General features: G+C 39.4%; 1 protein-coding gene across 1 annotated transcript in view; it reads right to left on the bottom strand.

Annotated features, from left to right (window-relative positions):
* Positions 1-20,121, bottom strand: part of OVCH1 (ovochymase 1) — a 48,867-nt gene that overhangs the window by 22,203 nt on the left and 6,543 nt on the right. The window contains 10 exon segments of the mRNA XM_040641903.1: positions 4,755-4,850; positions 4,852-4,930; positions 5,955-6,014; positions 7,718-7,861; positions 9,101-9,197; positions 9,967-10,097; positions 10,201-10,341; positions 11,507-11,640; positions 17,033-17,136; positions 18,997-19,209. Of these exon segments, the coding sequence (XP_040497837.1) occupies positions 4,755-4,850; positions 4,852-4,930; positions 5,955-6,014; positions 7,718-7,861; positions 9,101-9,197; positions 9,967-10,097; positions 10,201-10,341; positions 11,507-11,640; positions 17,033-17,136; positions 18,997-19,209 (1,199 nt within the window).

Consider the following 20,121-nt stretch of genomic DNA (forward strand, 5'->3'; position numbering starts at 1 on the left):
TGATTGCAAGAGGCAAAGGGAGCTGCTGGGTGTTGGCAGTATTTGGTTTCGTGATGTGGGTGCTGGTTCCAGGGGTGCTCCCTGTGTGCAAATCGTTCTAACTATAAACCTAAGATTTGCATACTTTTGATATACTTCAAAAGGATGTTAAAAAAAAAAAAACCCACAAAACTGAAATCACCATCCATTAATCTGCCACTGCAAGATTTCCAGCTGAAGAAATATCTGAGGAAAGAATTCCTCAACTGTCCCAGATATTCTGTCACTTCAGTTTGGAGATTCTTTAATTTTTCAAAACTGTTTCCTTAGGAAAAATAAAGTTACTGAAAGTATTTTTCGGTGTACTTTATTCGTAGAAGTTTCTTGATACACGTAGGCTTCTTCTCTCTAGTCATAACCATGCTCATCTCAGTTCCTTGCATGAGGGGTCTGACTTCTTCATGTGTTTCATTCTGCCTTTAGTAAGGGAGCTTGCTCAGGTAAAGTGCTTGGCAAGTACCCTGCAGATGGTAATGACTCCGGAATGGGAGCCGTTATTGCTGTTATTATCTGCCATGCACTGGAACAGAAGGATTGAACTTTATTTTCAAAGTCACCCTCTAAATTATAACTTGGTAGTAAAGAAACTTATTTCTTAAAGCCACTCTACTCCTTTATATAGAGGGTGGTGCACACAATAAAATGAAATAATAAAAATCATGGTATAGTTGATAGTGGAGATCACAATTTCTAGTGAAGTTTTATGTGCACAGTCATCAACTATCCTCTAATTTGGTAGAGAGCACTGTGTAAAAAGCATATGACAGAGCAACATACGTGTTATGAGGCAACAAAGCCTGAGTTTTTCCAATAGTGGGATGACAGCTCAAAGTAGCAAGTGATAGGCTTCTCCATCCTATCCTCCCCCTTGCTCGTAACCAAGTTTCATTTATATCCTTGGGGTCTTATCCCCCATCCAAGAATGGGACATCCACGTGGGACACTTCTGCTTTTGGAGAAGAAAGTATCACTGCTGCATTACAGAAAAAAAAAAAAGTAGCTGAAATTGCAAAAATTTAGGTTTGAGACAAAGATTCCAATGTCTAACTGCAAAGTGAATTTAGTGCCCTGAAGGGAGTTAAAAATCCCAAATGAGCACAAAGACCAGTGTGGATCAGCAAAAGAAGAACGTCAGTTTTCCCTAAGTTTGGAACAACATTACCTGGGAACGGATTACAAACACAAATTACGACAGACTTACAGATTCAGAAACCCTCCAGGCGATCCTGGTGTATGCTAAAGTTGGAGAACTGACACGAAGAGCAACCAGTGCCAGGCAAGCCATGGGAGGTGGTACGATGTTGCTGTCAGTGATCCTTAATGTCCTTGCAGTGCTACCCAATGAGGTCAGAGAGCCTGGCACCTGGTGACCGTCAGCAAAAATGATGTCTCCCCAGCTGGCTTATCCCACATGGCAAACTTGACTTATCAATGGATCTGGATACACAGAAGCCCCTTTCAATGGAGGATGGAGCCCTGGATGTCTACCAGGTTGATGAAGAAGAGGCCGGGAGAAACAAGTGCGTGAAGAAAACAGTTGCAGAGTTCCCGCAAAAGCCAGGCATGAGTGGAACGTACCCCTTTTGTTACCTGGCCTATCAAACACTTCCGTTGTAAAGAGCCATACACTGCAAGGAATAGCTTCAAAAAGACATTTCTTTGGTAAAAGAAGTTAGACAACTATGAAGAGTTAAAAAATGAGGCACACGGACATTTTCCATATCACTATAAATAGAAAGCACAATGTTTTGTGCAAAAAATCATAAAACTATATGGTATATACAAATACTATAAAATATATACCTGTGTGCTTCAATGTTAGTAGAAAATCTGATAATTAAAACATTCTTAATATTGGTCATTTCTAAAGAGAAGGAACGGATTCATGAAATGGAGACAGTTTAGATTTTTTCTTGATAATTTTTTTAACTGCCTTTTCCCACAAGAATTACTATTATAAAAATCTTTAAGTTTTTTTTAGAAGATTTTTATTTATTTGACAGAGAGAGAGAGTTAGCACAAGCAGGGGGAGCAGCCGAGGGAGAAGCAGCAGAGGGAGAACAACTGAGCAGGGAGCCCAATGCGGGGCTTGATCCCAGGACCCTGGGATCATGACCTGAGCTGAAGGCAGATGCTAAATGACTGAGCCACCCAGGTGCCCCATAAAAATCTTTTTTTTTTTTTAAAGAAATCAAGAAATCACTGATGAAATTGCATACAAGTTCCTTTTGTGGTCAACTTAAATGGTTCACAGACATTTACGGCTGATTGTATTTATTAATCTCAACTGACTCATCAAGTTGAATGTCCACCTTATGAAGAATGGTCTTGCTATGGTCTGTTTCTTGCTGCAAGGTGTCTGGTCACATAAATTCAAGAATAGACTATACTATTTGACAAGGGAATCTGCCAAAACTTCTTCTGTGCCTCAAGCTTCAATACTAATATTTGTCTTCTCCAATACATACAATTAATTTTTACTAATTAATCAGCTACTATTGAGGCTTCTTTTCCATGATACATAAAAATGAATTCAGATAGAATTAGTATAAAATGAGCATCTCCAAAAGAGGAAAGGCCTAGAGTGAATGATGTGGTATTAGACTGAGTTGGAAACATCCACATGGACTCATGTTTAGCTAAATGTAGATACAGGAAGAAAGCTACGTTTATAAAACGGGTTCATGTGCCTGGCTATATTTTCTAGTTCTGTCTGCTGAGAGGACCTAGTGCCATTAATACCCTAATAGCAACTCATACACCTGCCACTGAGACCTTGAGTTCTCATACCACTCTCCAGTCAAATAAACCAGGGCTCATTGGAGAAATGACTGATTCCAGGACTCAGCAGGGAACATGTAAGATAAACCTGGAGCATTCTGTAGTGTCACAAATGGACACACACGAAAGACACTGAAAGAGGTGACACTGGGTCAAAGTTGGAACAATTCGAGCAACAGAATGTTATTTTATGTAGTATTATGTAGTATTTTAAAATAAATGTCCCCGAGTCCATACTGACATAAACAAATTATTTAACAAATAAATAGAGAAGAGACGTATCTCCCATACAGAAAAACTTCCAACAATTTATATAAATACTCTGCACTCAAGGAAGTGGAGCTTAATACCCAATGTCTCAAGTGTCGTCTGCCCTAAGTGACTGGCTTCCAAAGAGTAAGTGTGGAAAGGAGGAAAACGTAACTATGATGGAGACACTTGGCAAATACCGCTTCAGCCAGTGCTCAAGGTTAACATCGTCAGTGATAAGTCACGCTGAGAACATGTAACCTTGAAATGACATAATAAAAATGGCATATTACTGCTGTGGTTTTCCTCCTCCCAAACCATAATCCCAATAAAACCACGAGGAAATATTAGACAAACTCCAATGGAGGGACCTTCTACAAAATAACAGATGAGTTCTCCTCAAAACTGGGAAGGTCATCAAAAACAAGGCAAGTCTGTGATACTTAGAGCCAAGAGGAGCCTTGCATGACATGCCTGCTAAATGTAATATGGTATCCTGACTGGCAAAGGCAACAGCAGCCACACACATCTTGAGACAGGACCAAGTGTCGTGGTGTAGCATGTTTGAGGAACGGGGCCGGCCCCCTGGGAGCAAGCACAGCAGTGGTCCTGTTGGGGTCAGAGAGACAGGAAGTGGTTCTTGATCATGGCTGTACTTTGGAATCATCTGAGGAGCTGACAAAAACACAAACAATACCAGCATCCAGAACTCGCCAACAGGTGACTGACTTGGGTAGTCTGGACTGAGAATGAATTACAGTCACACATGGTCATGTGGCTTATCTATATAACAAGAGGATAAGAGCAAGTCACAGAAAAATATAAACTACAATTCTTTTACATTATCAAAACCAAGAAAAATCAAACACTAGGCTTGTTTTAGTGATTTATAGATGTTAAAATTAAAAAAAGGAAATGTATCACAAATACAAAATTTAGCATAGGGTGTACCTCTTGGCAGGGGCAGTAGAGGGTCTTAAGAAGAGTAGATTCTTCCTAAACTGAATGGCAGGGACACATATGTTTATCTTCTATTCTTTAGACCACATATATATATATTATGTACATTTTTTCATATCATGGCATAATTCATAATTTGAAAACACTGAAAAAGTTAATCAAAATTTTAGTTCACTAGTAGTCCAGTGACCAAGGTGGTAGGTTACCCTATTGTTCTCTCCACTTTTGTAAATTATATTTTAAGAAACACAACACTAAATCAATCCGGGGGAAGTCACACTGCATGATGAGGCATCTAGAATTACTGACAAACAATAGAACGATGAGCATTTAGCTTTAAGATGAAATTAAAGGACAATGTGAGAGAGGTCTTCAGGTACAGGAAGCACTATATGTGAAAGAAGAAACAGACTTAGTTCTTGTGTTCTGGAACCCCAGTAAATTTGGAACAATAGATTTCTGCTACAGAGAAGCAGACTTGTGCTCCACGTACTAATCAGAGATTGCCATAAATGGGATGAGCAATTTCAAGGTTTGATTAACATTTTCCACACTGACATTGTTCAAATAGAGGCTAGATTGCTATGGAGAAAATCACTGAAAGATTCCTGCTTTAAAATTAGTCTGGATGACTTTAGTAGTTAGATAATTATACTTATGTCCTAGGCACAGTCTATAAATACATGTGCTAAATACATTATTAAAATATCATCAGTTTCACTCACGATTGCACACAGTGGGCTTCAGTCAGAATCCAAGTGGGATTGAGGATGGCCCCTCCACACTGGTGACTGCCTAGAAACTTCACACCCACCTGCCATATAGTGGGGGCAGGCTTCTTCCCTCCCTACAATTCTTCTGGAACGCCTCTGGAGACTAAATGGAGGGATGCCATAGATGCCTATAGCAAAGAAGATGAAACCAATGACCCATCCAACTGAAATAATGAAGAACACACGCCTCCTTCAATGACTTGCAATAGCAACAGAAGTAATTCGAAAATACCAGATGAGCTTTATAAAGATACCAACTCCCAAGACCCCACCTCTGAGGAATCTGATCTTAAAAGCTTGCCTAGGTGACTCTGCTAAGCAATTAGGTTTTTAGTTATTGGTCTACAGAATAATATTTACTCATTCATTTAATAAACATTTTAGTGCTTGGTATTGCCAGGTACTCGAGATACTGCTGTTCTAGATATCAGTGATCTATCAGTGAACAGAACAAAAATCTTGGCCCCCATGGAACTCATATTCTAGTAGGAAATTTTTGTTAGTTAACAGAGCATACAAGATTCTTCATTATATATCTTTGTTTCCTCTCTCTCTCACGGTATGAAAGAAAATTACCAATCCTCAAACATGCCAAAAGCACTCAGACATCCAAATGCCTTTCCCCTGTTGGACTTAACTCAGGTGCTATTTCTCTATGGAGCCTCCTCTGACTTCCCCATAAGAGGTAGACAATTTCTCCTATTACAGTTCCCTGTACTACTTTCTATTACAGCCCATCAACTAGACCATATTCAATACGTGCATATAGAACAATGAAAGATCATAATTTTTGACCAGACACTTCAGATTACAAGTTAAAATTTGCCAGAGTGTGCTAAAATGAAACAAAAAGTTTTGTTTTCTCCCTTTGCCCAAAAATGTATAATCATATTAAATATGGAGTCTAGGAAAATATTTTAAATATTTAAGGTTGCACAGGTATAGACGAGAACAAAGGATTGCTCTCTGTACGCGTTTCTTCCAATCATAAAGCTTATTTCTTCTTCCCTCTATTTATGATTCCATATGCAAGATTCTGGAAGTTTCATGGACCTAAAATTCATTCTTCACAGCAGAGTTATATCAATGTAAAATGAGGCTTCCCAAAGAAGAAAGATTAAACACATAGTAACCGCATGACCATCAACCAACCATATGGAATAGCTTTTGCAGAAGATACAGGATTGATTTTGGGGGATGATATTGATCCAACTCGTTTTAAAGAGTCTATAAAGATTTTTTCAACTAAAAATATTTAAAGTAGTCTATACCATTTGACCCTCCTTGCTTACTAACGTTTTCACTAATACTACCTTTCCAGTACTAAATGTCGGATCCCATAGATGTGATTTATTATATATTTCTTAACATTCCTCTTGTATCTGACTCTTAAGCATTTCTTCCTTCCTTGGCTTCATGAAATCACTCTCTTGCTCTTCTTGATACATCTATGGCCATCTCTTCTCAATTTCAGACTTTTTTTTTTTTTCTTCAAGATCCTATCCTTCAGCTGAAAGATATTCCACAAGGTACTGTTTATAACCCTATTACTATTCATTTACATATATATGACTTCCTCATTTCTCTCTTAATCTAAGTCTTTTTTTCTGAATTCTAGAGCCAGGACTGCCAGATGTCTGCACCTGGATCTCCCACAAGCTCATAAAAATCCACTTGTCTCAAACGGAACCAACTGATTTCAACAGTGAACATGGTCTTGTTATGCTTTTCTGTATCAGTTAGTGGCTTGACCATCCATCTTTCCCCTCAGGCTAGAGTCCTAAAAATCATGCTGGATTTTTCTATTTCATATGTTACCTTTGCCACAATATACCTAATCAGGGAATAGATCTAGAATAAATTCCTACGATGACTTCTTCACTAGTCTCTTTGCATGTAAATTTACCCCTATTCTCTATCTCTACCTTCACATTACTACCAAGGTTTGAATTCTGGCTCCTTCTTTTGGCAGCTACCCATGTTTGAGAACAGCTACTCAACCTCTCTGAAACCTCTCATCCCTCATCTGTGAAAAAGAGAGCAATGTATAAACCTCTTACGTTTATAAGGAGGAATAAATGTCATAATGCATGAGAAATATTTAGTTGATACCTGGTAGAGAGCAAGTAATCGATAAATGTTAGCTAGAGATCCTAGCACTCTGGTACCTAAAATTGAATGCCCTGAACCCATTATGATCTAACTCTTACCTTTTCTATAATTCTTCCCAAAATTTGAACAATGTCGAATTATTTGCAGCTTTTTTTTTAAAAAAACCTGGAACTTTTTTTTTAATTTTTTAAAAAAAATTTTTAATGTTTTTTTAATGCTAAGTGAAATAAGTCAAGCAGAGAAAGACAATTATCATATGATTTCTCTCATCTATGGAACATAAGAACTAGGAGGATCGGTAGGGGAAGAAAGGGATAAAGGGGGGTGATCAGAAGGGGGAATGGAGCATGAGAGACTATTTGCAGCTTTTTGTCCATCACCCATTCTCTTCTACAGTAGGGTCACTGCAGATGATATTCCTTTTATCTAAGTAAAGCCTGCTTTGTTTAATGACTGGAAAACTATTAGTCCTTCAAAACCCTGAAACATCCCAAAACACAGCTAGTTGATCTCATTTCTGAATCACATTCCCTCATTTAAATTATCTACTTTCCATATAAGGTGCTTAGGGTCTCCTTTGATCATTCAGCGGATGTAGTTTTCTTGGTTTCACCTGAGCTTCTTGTGAAAGCACAGATTCCTGGGCCCCATCACAATCTACAGAATCTAAATCTTCAGGGGTGGGCGCAGGAAACTGCATTTTTATTTTGCCACCAAGGTGATTCAAGCACCCTAGTTTCAAGTACACGTGGCTAAGTGATCTTCTGTATAACTATTTTCACAAGCAAAAATCACTACTGTGCAAGCGCTTATACTCACCTGAGAGCAAAATGTGAATCTAGCCTTGAAACCCTGGAAGTTATTTTTACCGTCACTTTTAAAATGAATCACCAGCATGTTATTAGGGCTGAATATTGGAGTAGGGTTCAAGATTCCACAAAGTTTAGCTGTCAAAGTTTTAGGGAAGTTTGACTTATAGTTATAATTTTTTTTAAAAAAAATCAGAAAACAGAGGTAAAACATTATCCAATTAATTTTTTTCCAGCAATTCTGGTTTTCTTCAACTTCGGTTTGTTGGCACACCTTTCCATTTCATGTGGGAGTTAAACACTAGCTTCAAGATAACTAAGTATTGTGTAATTTTATCTCACAGAAGAACACTCTACAGACAGGGTAAAGACATCTGATTTTTAGTATGCATAGAAACTTCAGTTGATTAATGAACACAATGAGAAGAGGCGAGTTAAAAATCCCAAACTTGGTATTCCTCTTTCCAAACAGAATACGGCTACACTTCATGTGAATAAGTAACACCTGCGATCTGCTTCAGCCGAAGCCCACCCTATACAGGTCCCGTTCTGCCGGATGAGGGGACTGTGCCTCTACTTACCTGCCTTGAGTACCCAAATAAACATTCCCAACCCACCTATGCTCCTGATCTCCGACCCACACCAACACTTAGCTACGGGACAGGTGGTAGGTTTTTAGGAAATGGCGGCACGACTGGAAGGGATCATTTTTTTTAGACGAACTGGTAGGTCAGAAATGATAGTATATTTGAAGTGTAAGTTCCAAAAATGAACCTGTAAGACTCAAGTAGGAATTACAGCTTTAGTTGCTTCTTTTGGTTACTTTTCTTGGACATAAAAATATCAGCAATTGAAGAGATTTACACAGAAAGGAGTTAAAAAATTTACCTTCAGTACCTGCCAAAGTGGTACTCAGCGTTACTGTGGGAAAAGTTCACCTTCCAAATACTCTGAAATGCTCTCTACATCTTGCACGTTTCTATTAAAAACCTTATTGGTGAATCCGTTGTTGGCTCATGGGTTAAAGCTAAGGTTTTCTTTTCTTTTTTTTTTTTTTTTAAGATTTTCTTTATTTATTCGACAGAGATAGAGACAGCCAGCGAGAGAGGGAACACAAGCAGGGGGAGTGGGAGAGGAAGAAGCAGGCTCGTAGCGGAGGAGCCTGACGTGGGGCTCGATCCCATAACGCCTGGATCACGCCCTGAGCCGAAGGCAGACGCTTAACCGCTGTGCCACCCAGGTGCCCCAAAGCTAAGGTTTTCTGACACATGAGTTTCCAGAATAAGAAATCCTTATTCCCATTTGACTCTGTGGCACCCAAGGAGGCCGGTAAGTGTTGCAGCCACTCTCATGCTTTTCAGATGGAATGTTACCCACCTAACTCGTGCTCCTCTTCAGGATAAATCGTAACAGCATCATTAACACAGTTTCGGCTACATTCAGTGATAAAGTCCTCAAATTCCAACTGTACAAACTAGAAGCATAACCAGAGAAGTGGTCAAGGAACAGAAGAGATAAACTTTAAAAGCTTCCCTCTGCACATGAAAAGGTCCTCAGTTACCCCCTCCTATTCCACTGATGGAAGCGTAAGTCATGGCAGCCTCCTTGGAGAGCAATTTGGCAATGACTAGGAGGTTAAAATGTACAAACCCTCTGACACGAAGGCCACCTCCGGGAATTACGGACGTCCACATGCACCCAAAACACTGACACAGGAATGTACTAGCATTGTTGGTATGGACAAAGACTGGAAACCCACTAAATGTCTCTTAATAGGCAATTGGCTTCAGAAATTATGGATTATCACATAATATAATTTTATGCAGTTGTTAAAAAGAGCTCTGTGGACTCATTTGGAAAGATTTTTGGGATATTTTTAAGTAGAAAAAGCACTGCTAAGCAATATGAATATATGCATGTTTGTAAGGGCTCAGAGTCTCTAGGGATACTCGAGATACGTAGCCAGTGTTCGCCATGAGGAGGCGGGATGGGAGTTAGAGGAGAAGGGGGCATACTTATCATTGCATTCTCTCTCCAACTGCTGAAACGTTTCAAACAACATATATAGATCCATATCTATCTATCTATCTATCTATCTATCTATCTATCATCTATCATCTATCTATAGCAAATAGAAGTTCCTAGTCATAGTGGCCATTTCCTGGTCCAGATGAAGCAAGTTCTGCCCAACCAACACAGCTAAGCTCTTGATGAAGTAGAGAGCCTCCCTGAAAGTTACTTACCTTTATAATGTGTTTCTCTGGAGCATGAAAGAAGCAATGACACCTCACATCCGTGGGATACAAGTCAGAATAATCGGCAGAGTGAATTGTCCCTCGTTCCACCTGTGCAGCCACACTCCCACAGCCTGAACCTGTGGAAGTGTCAGGGAACAGCAAAGTGAAGGGCCAGAGGCATTCCCTCTTCCTTACCCCCATATCAGATAAAAACGTCAAGGAATTAAATATGGGAGATACTTGCTCCTGAGCTCTTCCGTACGGCAGTGAAGGTCAGCTCAAAGCTGCTGCCACTGTTTCCTGTCCTAGAAACGAGTGTGACTGTGGCCTCATTGGTCTCTGTCAGCAGTGGTGAAGGGAACAGACCTCCACAGACCTTACCTTAAAAGGAGAAGAGATTGAAATAGCATTAAAATGGCAGAAACTTATATGTGTTTTCCTAATATTATCTTCCGGGAACTCTCTGCTCTCAGTACACCGAACTATTTAGTGGTTAATTCTCTCACACTCTGTCAATGGTTTTATATTCCATTTGCTTTCTCAAACTCAATCTCACATGTCTCAATTCTACTTATCCTTCAGGGCCCAACTCAAAGCCCAGTTCTCATAAACTCCCCAAATACCCACTGAGGTAAGAGCTACCTTTTCTGAATCACCACAGCACATTGCCTATGCTATGTCATTTCGTACTATATGGTACACCTTTGGTTAACTCACTGAACTGTAATTTCATTAGAGCAGAGGCTGTAAAAACGGCCACTCTATATATGTGTAGGGCTTGATATAATATCTGGTACATAGCTGATTCTTAACAACTGATTGGTTGAGAGAACAGTTAGTTGGTAAATAGCAGGCCTGAAGTGTGAAATCATTTAGTCCACGAATATAACCCTTGGCACAATACCTTCTCTACAGCATCCTGTCAATTTGCAAAGAGGTATTTGTCCTTACCACTGGCCCATGCTAGAGACCAAGGTCTGTACTGGCTCTAGAGACTATCAAGATACTTCACACATTTCAATTAAGGTTATTAATTATGCTTGCAGTTTATAAGAGGTATTCTATACATGACTTGAAATGATCTGCTGTCATGAGAGAAGAGAACATTGTAAAACAATACGGAGCTCAGTGTGTACAGACATACAAATGAATACGCAGTACCTCAAAATGGTAACAGCACTTAGCTCTGGGTGGCAGGATTGTTAATGGTTTATATTTTCTTCCGTTTACTCATCTGTGTTTACCAAATTTGGCAAACACGCACCCACTTTTGTGGTTAAAAAAAAAAAAAAACGTAGATATTGCCTTGAAAGGAAGTTTCGGATAGTTGTGAGATCAATGTTATTGAACTTAAGTAGGGAATAGAGAAAGCTCAGTCAATGTGCTGGTCATCGGTTCCTCTCCTACCACACACAGTCACCCCTTCCAGAAAGGGACAGTACGGAAGATGTCCTAGGGGCAGAAATCTAACTTTAGGTCTCTCTGCACATCTCTGGTTGCTTAGATACTCTAACATGACAAGTCAAAATTAATGTGACATACGTACTAATAAGCACTCCACTGCTTGATTGTAAAGACAGATAGTCATGGTCACATCCAACTTGATTTTGTATGTTTAAGCTTGTAAATTTTATCAGGACAATTTTATCTTCTGGTACCATTATTCTCCACATACATAAGCTAGATAGGGGAAGGCAGAGAAAATATAATCAATGGCACAGTCGAGTGTGACAAATAAGACCTAGTGTCTGGGCTTTAGCTCATAACTCACCAATAACAAAATTTTAAAGGCTATTAGGAGATAAAAGGCAATGGAATCCTTATGTGAGAGTAATTTGTTGATGCTCAAATTGCCGGCATGAATCCAACAAATAGAGAGGTTAATTAGAGAACGACCAGAAGGCACTCTTTAACTTTCATTCAGTTATACAATGCTGGAATTCTGATCTATACATTGAAGAACCCAAGATTCATCTCTTTGTTCTAAGTTAATAGTCTAATTGAAAATTCATAATGTTCACCCAGAAGTTGAATTATGGATCATGAATTATAGATTGACCATGCTGCATATGTTAACTCTAACCAGTCACATCCTCCAAGGTCAGCCCGGGTCACAGTCCCTGTGGCTGCCATGTCATCTAACTCCCGGTAAGGTCAGCTGTGACCTTTTACTAACAGCTTTAGAAATGTGTCTAAATGTTCTGAAGGTAGTCTTACATGATTTAACACATCATCCTCCACCTTTATTTTCCTACAGGAATTCATATTGTTGAAGAAAAGAAAACCCAGCAGACCATAAATCCTTAGCGTCGTCCATGTCTCACATTCATCTGAGTGCAAAGCAATCGTGCCTGGAAGCTAACACGTCAGAGCAAGCTTCTAGAACTTGACAGTCTTTATCAACCACCTCAGACCTGTGAACAGGCTCACTGCCCTCAAGTAGTAATGTTCAGGACCGCAGGAGTTATCCAACTTTTTAATGCGCAGTTTCTAAAGCCCAAACACAATAATTCTTACCAAATCTCTCCTCCCTAACCAGAAACTCCCTGGTTTGCTTTTTCAAGTCCATCATCTTGAACAGCGATATTAAAAAAAGGCTGCCTAAAATATTATTAAAAATCACTCTTTAAGCACTTCAATTTAGAAAGCAATAAGCTGTCTAGCATATTCTAAAGCTCACTTTTTTTTTTTAGGCACTTCAGCTGAGAAGGCACTCCACATCTATCACCGTTCTTGAGATTCATTACACCCCTCTGAAGTGCAGGGAGAAAGTACTCCCCGTCCTCCAACTAAGAAAACTGACGTGATATTAAAAATTCATCACACCTCACACATAGTAGGAAATATACTTTGGGCTTTATGGCTTCAAAGGCAAGTACTTACTCCTGTTCATCCAATTTTCTACCTCAAAACCTCTACCTCAGAGATAGAAAACAGATTTCAAATCCCCTGATTTATTGTTAGTGACTGCTGTGTTAAAAAGGATTCTGAGGCATAGTCAAGCTAAGTGAGAGAGGAGGATGAAAATTAAGCATTGATTTACCTATTCGAATATTTATTGAGCTTTACTATACGCCAGGCACTGTTCTAGGCTCTAAGAAATGCAATGTCTCTCATGGGCCTGGAAAGAGGGAGACCACCTGAGTGACCTGTATCTGCCATGTCTGAGAATTTAGCTACCACCTAGCAGAACTAAGATAGGCTTGGAGAAACTATAAGTCCTTGCTCCTTCTTCACATTATCTGTTTCTACCTTATCATTAATTAACTCCATCTGGAATTAATCCTTCTACCATTCTCAAGGCTGTTTAGCTTAATAGAGAAATCACTAAGTATGCAAATTGACTCCATATCTTATTACGTTTCTAAAGCACATTCCCACCCTCACCCCACCCCCCACATTTGGACATTCTAAAATCAGAAGGCTCTTAAAATGGAGTCTTACAGTTCTGTTAAACTTAGATGGAAACAATTCTTCCAGAAAGAAATTATCTTTGGTCAGTCACCTAGGAGCACTACCAACTGCATGCTACTTAATTTTTCTGCTTGAGGTGTTTCAGACTATACTGGTGGTGGACATTTTAGACAACAGACCTGCATAAGTATTAGTTTGTGATTCAAATTCTCAGATTTTAACCACCCCCCCCCAACCCGGTGTCAAGGCTGAGGCTCGTAACTTTCCACGTGGGTGGGCCTGTGCCTTGTGTAGCCTTATACTGAAGGTACAGCCTTTGGTGTCCTGTCTATGTGGAAATCTCCTAATCTTGGGTATTTTTTATTTCTTTATTGATACATAAAATACCAATGAATTTTACAACCAGTTTGTTTTAGATGTGCTGAAATACAGTATAAATTCATGCTAATACTGAATTGTAAAGTTGCTGAAAGCCTTATTCATCTCTCGTTGACTCCTTATTTTAGTTCTTACATGCTATTACGAATCTTAACTATTTAATCTCAACTTCATCCTCTAAACTTGAAGCAACTAAAACCTTATAAGTACTAAGAGGGTATCTAGTGTAAATTTATTTAACTTTCCTATAGGTAACCTGAAATTTTTTTGTTGCTTTCCCAGGGAAGTAATTATTCATTTTTGTTGTGTTCTCATGAAACTTCCTCCACGTATTTATACATTTCTCTTGATTCATCTCCCTTACTCCCTCTTCTCCTCAGAAGCACAGTTAAGCCTAACCCATCCCTCCCCCAAACAAAACAAAACAAAAACAAAAACAAAACAAAACAACCCCTGCTTCTCTCGAAACCTGTCCTACTACCCAAAAGCCACAGTCCCATCTTCCTCTTTCCCTTCAACTGTCTTTCTCATAGAAAACAATGGCAGGCAGCTCCATCCCTCCAGCAGGTCAAAACCCCTCAGGTTAGTCATAAGGCTCTCTCTTACAGCCCACATTTTCACCTCACTATCAAATCCTGTGGATCCACCACTTCTCACCACCGCTACTGTTACAAACCTGGTCCCAAGCCACCATGCTTACTTGGACTGTTGCGGTAACTAGTCTTTCAGCTCTTGGTCTTTCCCATCTAATGTCTATTTTCAATACAATGTGTCAGGTCACGCTCCTCATCTGCTCACCTCCTCCAACGGCTGCACATCTTACAGTAAAATCCAATGTCCTTCTTATGTCCTGTAAGTTTGGTCATGCCAACCACAACCACTTCCCCCCCTCACTTAGCTCTAGCACTCTGATCCAACGGTTCCCCAGATATACCAAAAGTTTTCCTCCCCCACACATGCCGTTCCTTCTGCAAAGAACGTTCCTTCCTAAGATGACCTGTATGATTCCCTCCTTCATCTTATTCAAGCCTTTGTTCAAATATCATCTTTCTAGTGAGGTCTTCCCTGACCACCTTCTCTAATATTGCACAACCATCCCTCTTTCTTGCTGTGTTTTTCTGCATAGAACTTACCACTTCCTACTATTATTTATAAAGTAATTCTCCACTTTCCAACTTGCCCCACAAAGTTAGTATTTTCGTCCGTTTCATTCACTGCTGTATGTCTAGCACCTAAACCAGTGCCTGACACATCTTAAAGCTTTGATAAAAATGTTTTGACTACTTGGTGAAGAAAAGATATCAGTCTTCAACAATCACTTAGTCAATTATGAATATAGCTCCTGATCCTACAATCCTATGGAATTAGCCACTAAATTTATAATATATAATAGCCACTATATTTATAATAAAATATCCGATGGCATTTTATCTGACCTCATTTTGACTTCTGCAATATCTAACACTAATAACAACCCCTTTCTCCTTGAAAATCTTTCTTGCAGAAATCTCTTCAATACTTCATTGTCTAAGTTGAATTGCTGGTTCTCTGTGTTTGGGGGTAAACTGGCTGCCATCTGCAGTCTCTTAACTTAATGTATCGATGCTTTCTAGAACTTCACCCATAGCCATCCATGCTCTTCTCAAATACCTACTTATAAAGGAAATTCATTACTCCTGAGGAAGGCCATTAAGTCTCAGAGATCTCTCAAATTATACTTTATTTGGATTGAAATCTGCTTCCTGCTAACATCTGTAGTGGTTCCTGAGATTAAGTTCCTTCCTCATCTCAAGTCTTCTTTGGATCAAAACCACTCCTGCTTCCTTCTACCATATTTCCCAAGATACTGTTTCAATTTTCTTTCCATCTTAGCCACTGTCCTTCAGATAATTTCAAGCTTATCAATGTCCCTCTCTAAAGATTGTACCTGGAGATCCCTCCCGACTCCCCCCACCCAGGATTCTAATAAAACAAGATTCTCACTCTTATTCTAGATGCTATTTTTCTAAAAGTTTAAGAAAAGATGGCAAAGGCTTTATTGGTATTATATTATTAGTAGGTTGATGCACAGTCAACTTATACTTTTAAGCCATTTAAATATGGACTTCAATTAAGCCATTATCATTCCCTCTCTGTACGTACAACAAGTATTTACAGTCATTATAAATTCATTTTATAAATTATAATCTTGCCACCATTTTAGCTTCCCATTGCCTATGGCAAAAAGTCTAAGCTTCTTCTCATGGAATTTAAGGTGCTCTACAATTAAGACCCAACCAGCCTTTTTATCTACATTGTCCTCTGCTACACTAGTTCTTATTTATGCTAACATTTCTCTCCAGCTGCCCTGCGATACACTCTGTCCAAACAACCATAATATTCTCCACCTCCCTGACCACTGCTTACACATAATTCCCTCTGTCTGGAATGATCTGTTGAAATCTCCTAGATTCTAGAGCTGCAAAAGACTTCATGAGCTACAAAACTGTAACTATCTTTCAATGCCTAGTTTCAATACTACCCCTTCCACTAACATATTCCTACCCCCTCTCTCTCAACTATAGTATAAACACACACACTGGACAAACCACTGCAGTGAGAATTAGTCTCTCCATTTTCCATAATACCACCCTACACCTGGGCAGTGTGGATTACAAAGCTTATTTGATTGTGTTTTATAGTATAGTACTTTTTATCAAGCTCTTTCTTCTTTCCAGATTATAAACTCACAGAACTGTGACCTACCTTTGAATACTTTTCAACGCTCATACAAGATTTAAAGTTATTTTACAACACTTGAGGAAGTGAGGTACTTGCAAAACTTATTCCAAAAGCTTAAACATAACTTTAGCCATAGAGGGGACAGGTTATGTAGAAAAAGTTTAAAGACACTGAAGCTTATAGATCATGAGTTATTTTTCATCTTCTAGGCAAAACTTAACAAAATATTACCATTATTACAGAAATCAGTAGGAAAGGATTAATCACTAAATCCCCATAACAATCTCACGACCAGAGGCTGTTAATTTTGGATATTTGAATACATCAATTCAGGTAAGCTCCAGTCTTAATACTACTTGTGTTGATGGTTTGTATTAGTGGATATCAGAAATAACAGTCAGCAAATACTTGCCAACCACAAAATATCAGGTGAAATATATAGACTTTTATGTTAATCAGGTTGAGAAATTGAGATACTAGATAAAATTGCCAAAACATAGTCCCTTAATGGCCAGATTTTGGGGGGAACCCAAGAATCATTCCTACCTTGGATACATACCAATTACGAGAACAGCTGTCCTCTTTGGAATGGGGGTAACAAATCTTCCCATTTTCTCCAAATAACACGGCTCCCTGAGATCTACAAGCTTTCAAAATGTAGAAAAAAGTTGATTATTTACCTCAGCTATGAACAGAATTTCAAGACATATGGTACACAGATTGAAGCTGTGTAATTTATATAATTTATATTTATGGGAATGTATGTTTTTAGATGCTATGACCTCAGATTTCACTGAGAAAATTTCTAAATCATAATGTTCTTTTCTTTATCTGAGTTCTTCAGATTTAACATTTCTTTATTCAGTTTTCAAAATCATGAGTCACACTGAGGCTTCAAATTTATAGCACATGGACCTCATATGGCTTTTCCCTCCATCTCTCACTAGGATATCCTGGGTTTTAATAAAACACCTGCGTAGAAAAACACTAAAGTAAAAGTACACAAATTTTAGCAATGACGTGGCAAGTCTCTATCATGCACTCAGAAATTTCAGATTCCAGTGTCACATTTTAATTGTTGAAAGCTAGAAAAAATAAGCAACTATGGGATGAGCAGCTTAGAAAGATGATGTGAAGGCAGTGTTATTTAAATAAATTGTCACGTTCTGCTATTCGTTTGACTGTGGAATTAACTGTTACTGGCTAATTTCATGGCCGTTTTAAAATACTGTTATCATTAACCTTTGTTCGGGGCTTATTAATCTTTTTAACCTTCTCTTCCAGATGATGAAAACTGAATAGAATTGCTGCCAGGACAGAATTTCCCTGTGCAGTAATGACAATGAACAGAACACTTTCCCTCTGATGCCCAAATGAGAGTGAGTGGTCAGCCTGCTCTAGTCAGAGGTAGCTCTGGTGTTCAGCGGGACGAGTCACGGTGGTGCTTCTCGAGTCATCGGCGAGGTGGCTGATCGTGGACTATGGTGGGGGGGATGGAGAGACCGCTAGGTTCTGATGCACTGGGTTCTGACCTTGAAAAAATCTGGTTCTTGTATAAACTGCTGTTCTTTTTTTTTTTTTTTTAAAGATTTTATTTATCTATTTCACAGAGAAAGCCAGCCAGCGAGAGAGGGAACACAAGCAGGGGGAGTAGGAGAGGAAGAAGCAGTCTCCCAGCGAAGGAGCCCGATGTGGGGCTCGATCCCAGAACGCCGGGACCACGCCCTGAGCCAAAGGCAGACGCCCAACAACTGAGCCACCCAGGCGCCCCAAAACTGCTGTTCTTCTAGGTTGTGCATCCTCACACCTCTCTGCTCAGCAGAGGCTGCCTCCTGGGCATTCCTTGCACAGATGCTACCCCTTTGCATGGCACACCTTCCGGTCCCTCAGGACTGAGCTCCTCAGACCTCTCCTTGGTGATCTGACAGCTCTTGGGGCACATCCACAATTTACCTTTTGTCACATCGGTCAATTTACTCCTTTGTCTTCCCAAATAGCAGGAAAGTTCTTGAGGACAGCTTGGGCATCTCTCGACCCACATTTGTTTTCCTACTCTAGATTTTAGTGCTGCAACACAAAAATAACTCTCCAAAGCCTCCCTTATTTTCCGCCACTGCTGCCAAGTAAAATTAACAAAGGTGAATGGGAGAAATGGGAGAGGAGTAATTTATTTTTAGTGCTCTAAACTACTTTAGAGGAAAGAGATACGTCAACTGGATAAATGAAGAAAGAATCCTTTCTCAATGGTTATTTTTTAAATCTTATAAATACAAACAAATGACCCAAATCTCCTGAAAATCTACATGAACGTAAACTTGAACATCCTGGTTATGTCCGAGTTTAAGTTAAATTGAAAGATAATCAGTTCTCATGAATTTAGAGATTTAAGTTCTTATACATTGGATTAGGAATTGAAAATCAGACATATTTGTCCTTTTAGAGATTAGTTCTATTATCTGCAACATATCAGAGTAACTACCCTTGAAATAAGCATGATCGATTTTTGCTTTAGAATGAAAGGATGAATTCACAGAAATCACACCTACCTGTGCATATATTCTGAGTGATAAAATTCATCAACTCAAACACCTTGGAGAAAATGCCCAGGGATGCCCTTCTATGGTTTTTTCTTAAAGAAGTGTAATCTCTAGTCCAACCAGCTCTCCAGGAAGTTATCCCAGCAAGGACCCAGATTCCACTATCTCTTCTACAAACAAACAGACCTCCAGAGTCTCCCTTTCATAGGACAGAAAAAGAAAGAACTTGAAAATATTCAATAGTTAAAAATATTTTGCAGGCCCACCAACAACAGCACTCATCTCAGAGAAGTAGTAGAGGCATAGATGCCCACTGGTTACTGTCCAACAATTTTCTTTTTTTGGGACATCTTTTTGTCTCTTCACTATTACTTTCAAGGTACCCTCTTTTTGCCCAGATGTAACTTCCTTCTAATCTCTGCCTGCAATCTTGTCAAGCTAACACTTACTTTCTCTCTTGCCCTTACGTGTTTGGGGAACAACCATGTACATTCCAAATCACTGGAAGGAGCAGGGGAGTTTACAGAACAGCCTTCCACTCTAGTTTGTCACCTGGAATTGCTGGGAAAGACTGGGTCATATCCAAGCCTATAGCGCCAGTGAAGAGAGTCTCCAAGTTCATGCAATGGCTGAAGCCTTTGAGAACAGGACAGAAGCCTAATTTTGTCCCAGGGGCTACATGTAAAGGACTGTTGGCTCTCACACTAGAGGATAAAGAACCCATGATTTTCGGATCCTTTCTTTACTAATCCTTCATAATCATGTGCGGCTTTGAGAACATGTGTCGATTCTGTGTCAGATTAAACTCTCTTCAAAAGGCACAGGATTGTTTGAGGGCTTAATCCAAAAAAGGATTGTCTCTCAAGGATGCAGGTAGGATAAAGCACCCTTAATCTACCCATGCTCCGATTTAGAAAGTGGCATATTTCTAAATTTCTATCTCTTCCCTTCCAAACTCTTCCTGGTCCCTGTCCTGCTACCGCCTCCCACCCCCATCCCGTCCTCCCCAGAACAAAAGTCAAAACTTTTTCCAACAGATAATTTTAGGAAGCTTCCCATAGCGGTCTCAAGCTGCTTGTTGGGGAAGAATAAAGACTCCCTGCCCCTCCAG

Source organism: Ursus maritimus, unplaced genomic scaffold (genome assembly GCF_017311325.1).
Source record: "Ursus maritimus isolate PB19 unplaced genomic scaffold, ASM1731132v1 scaffold_26, whole genome shotgun sequence".
NCBI lineage: Eukaryota > Metazoa > Chordata > Mammalia > Carnivora > Ursidae > Ursus > Ursus maritimus.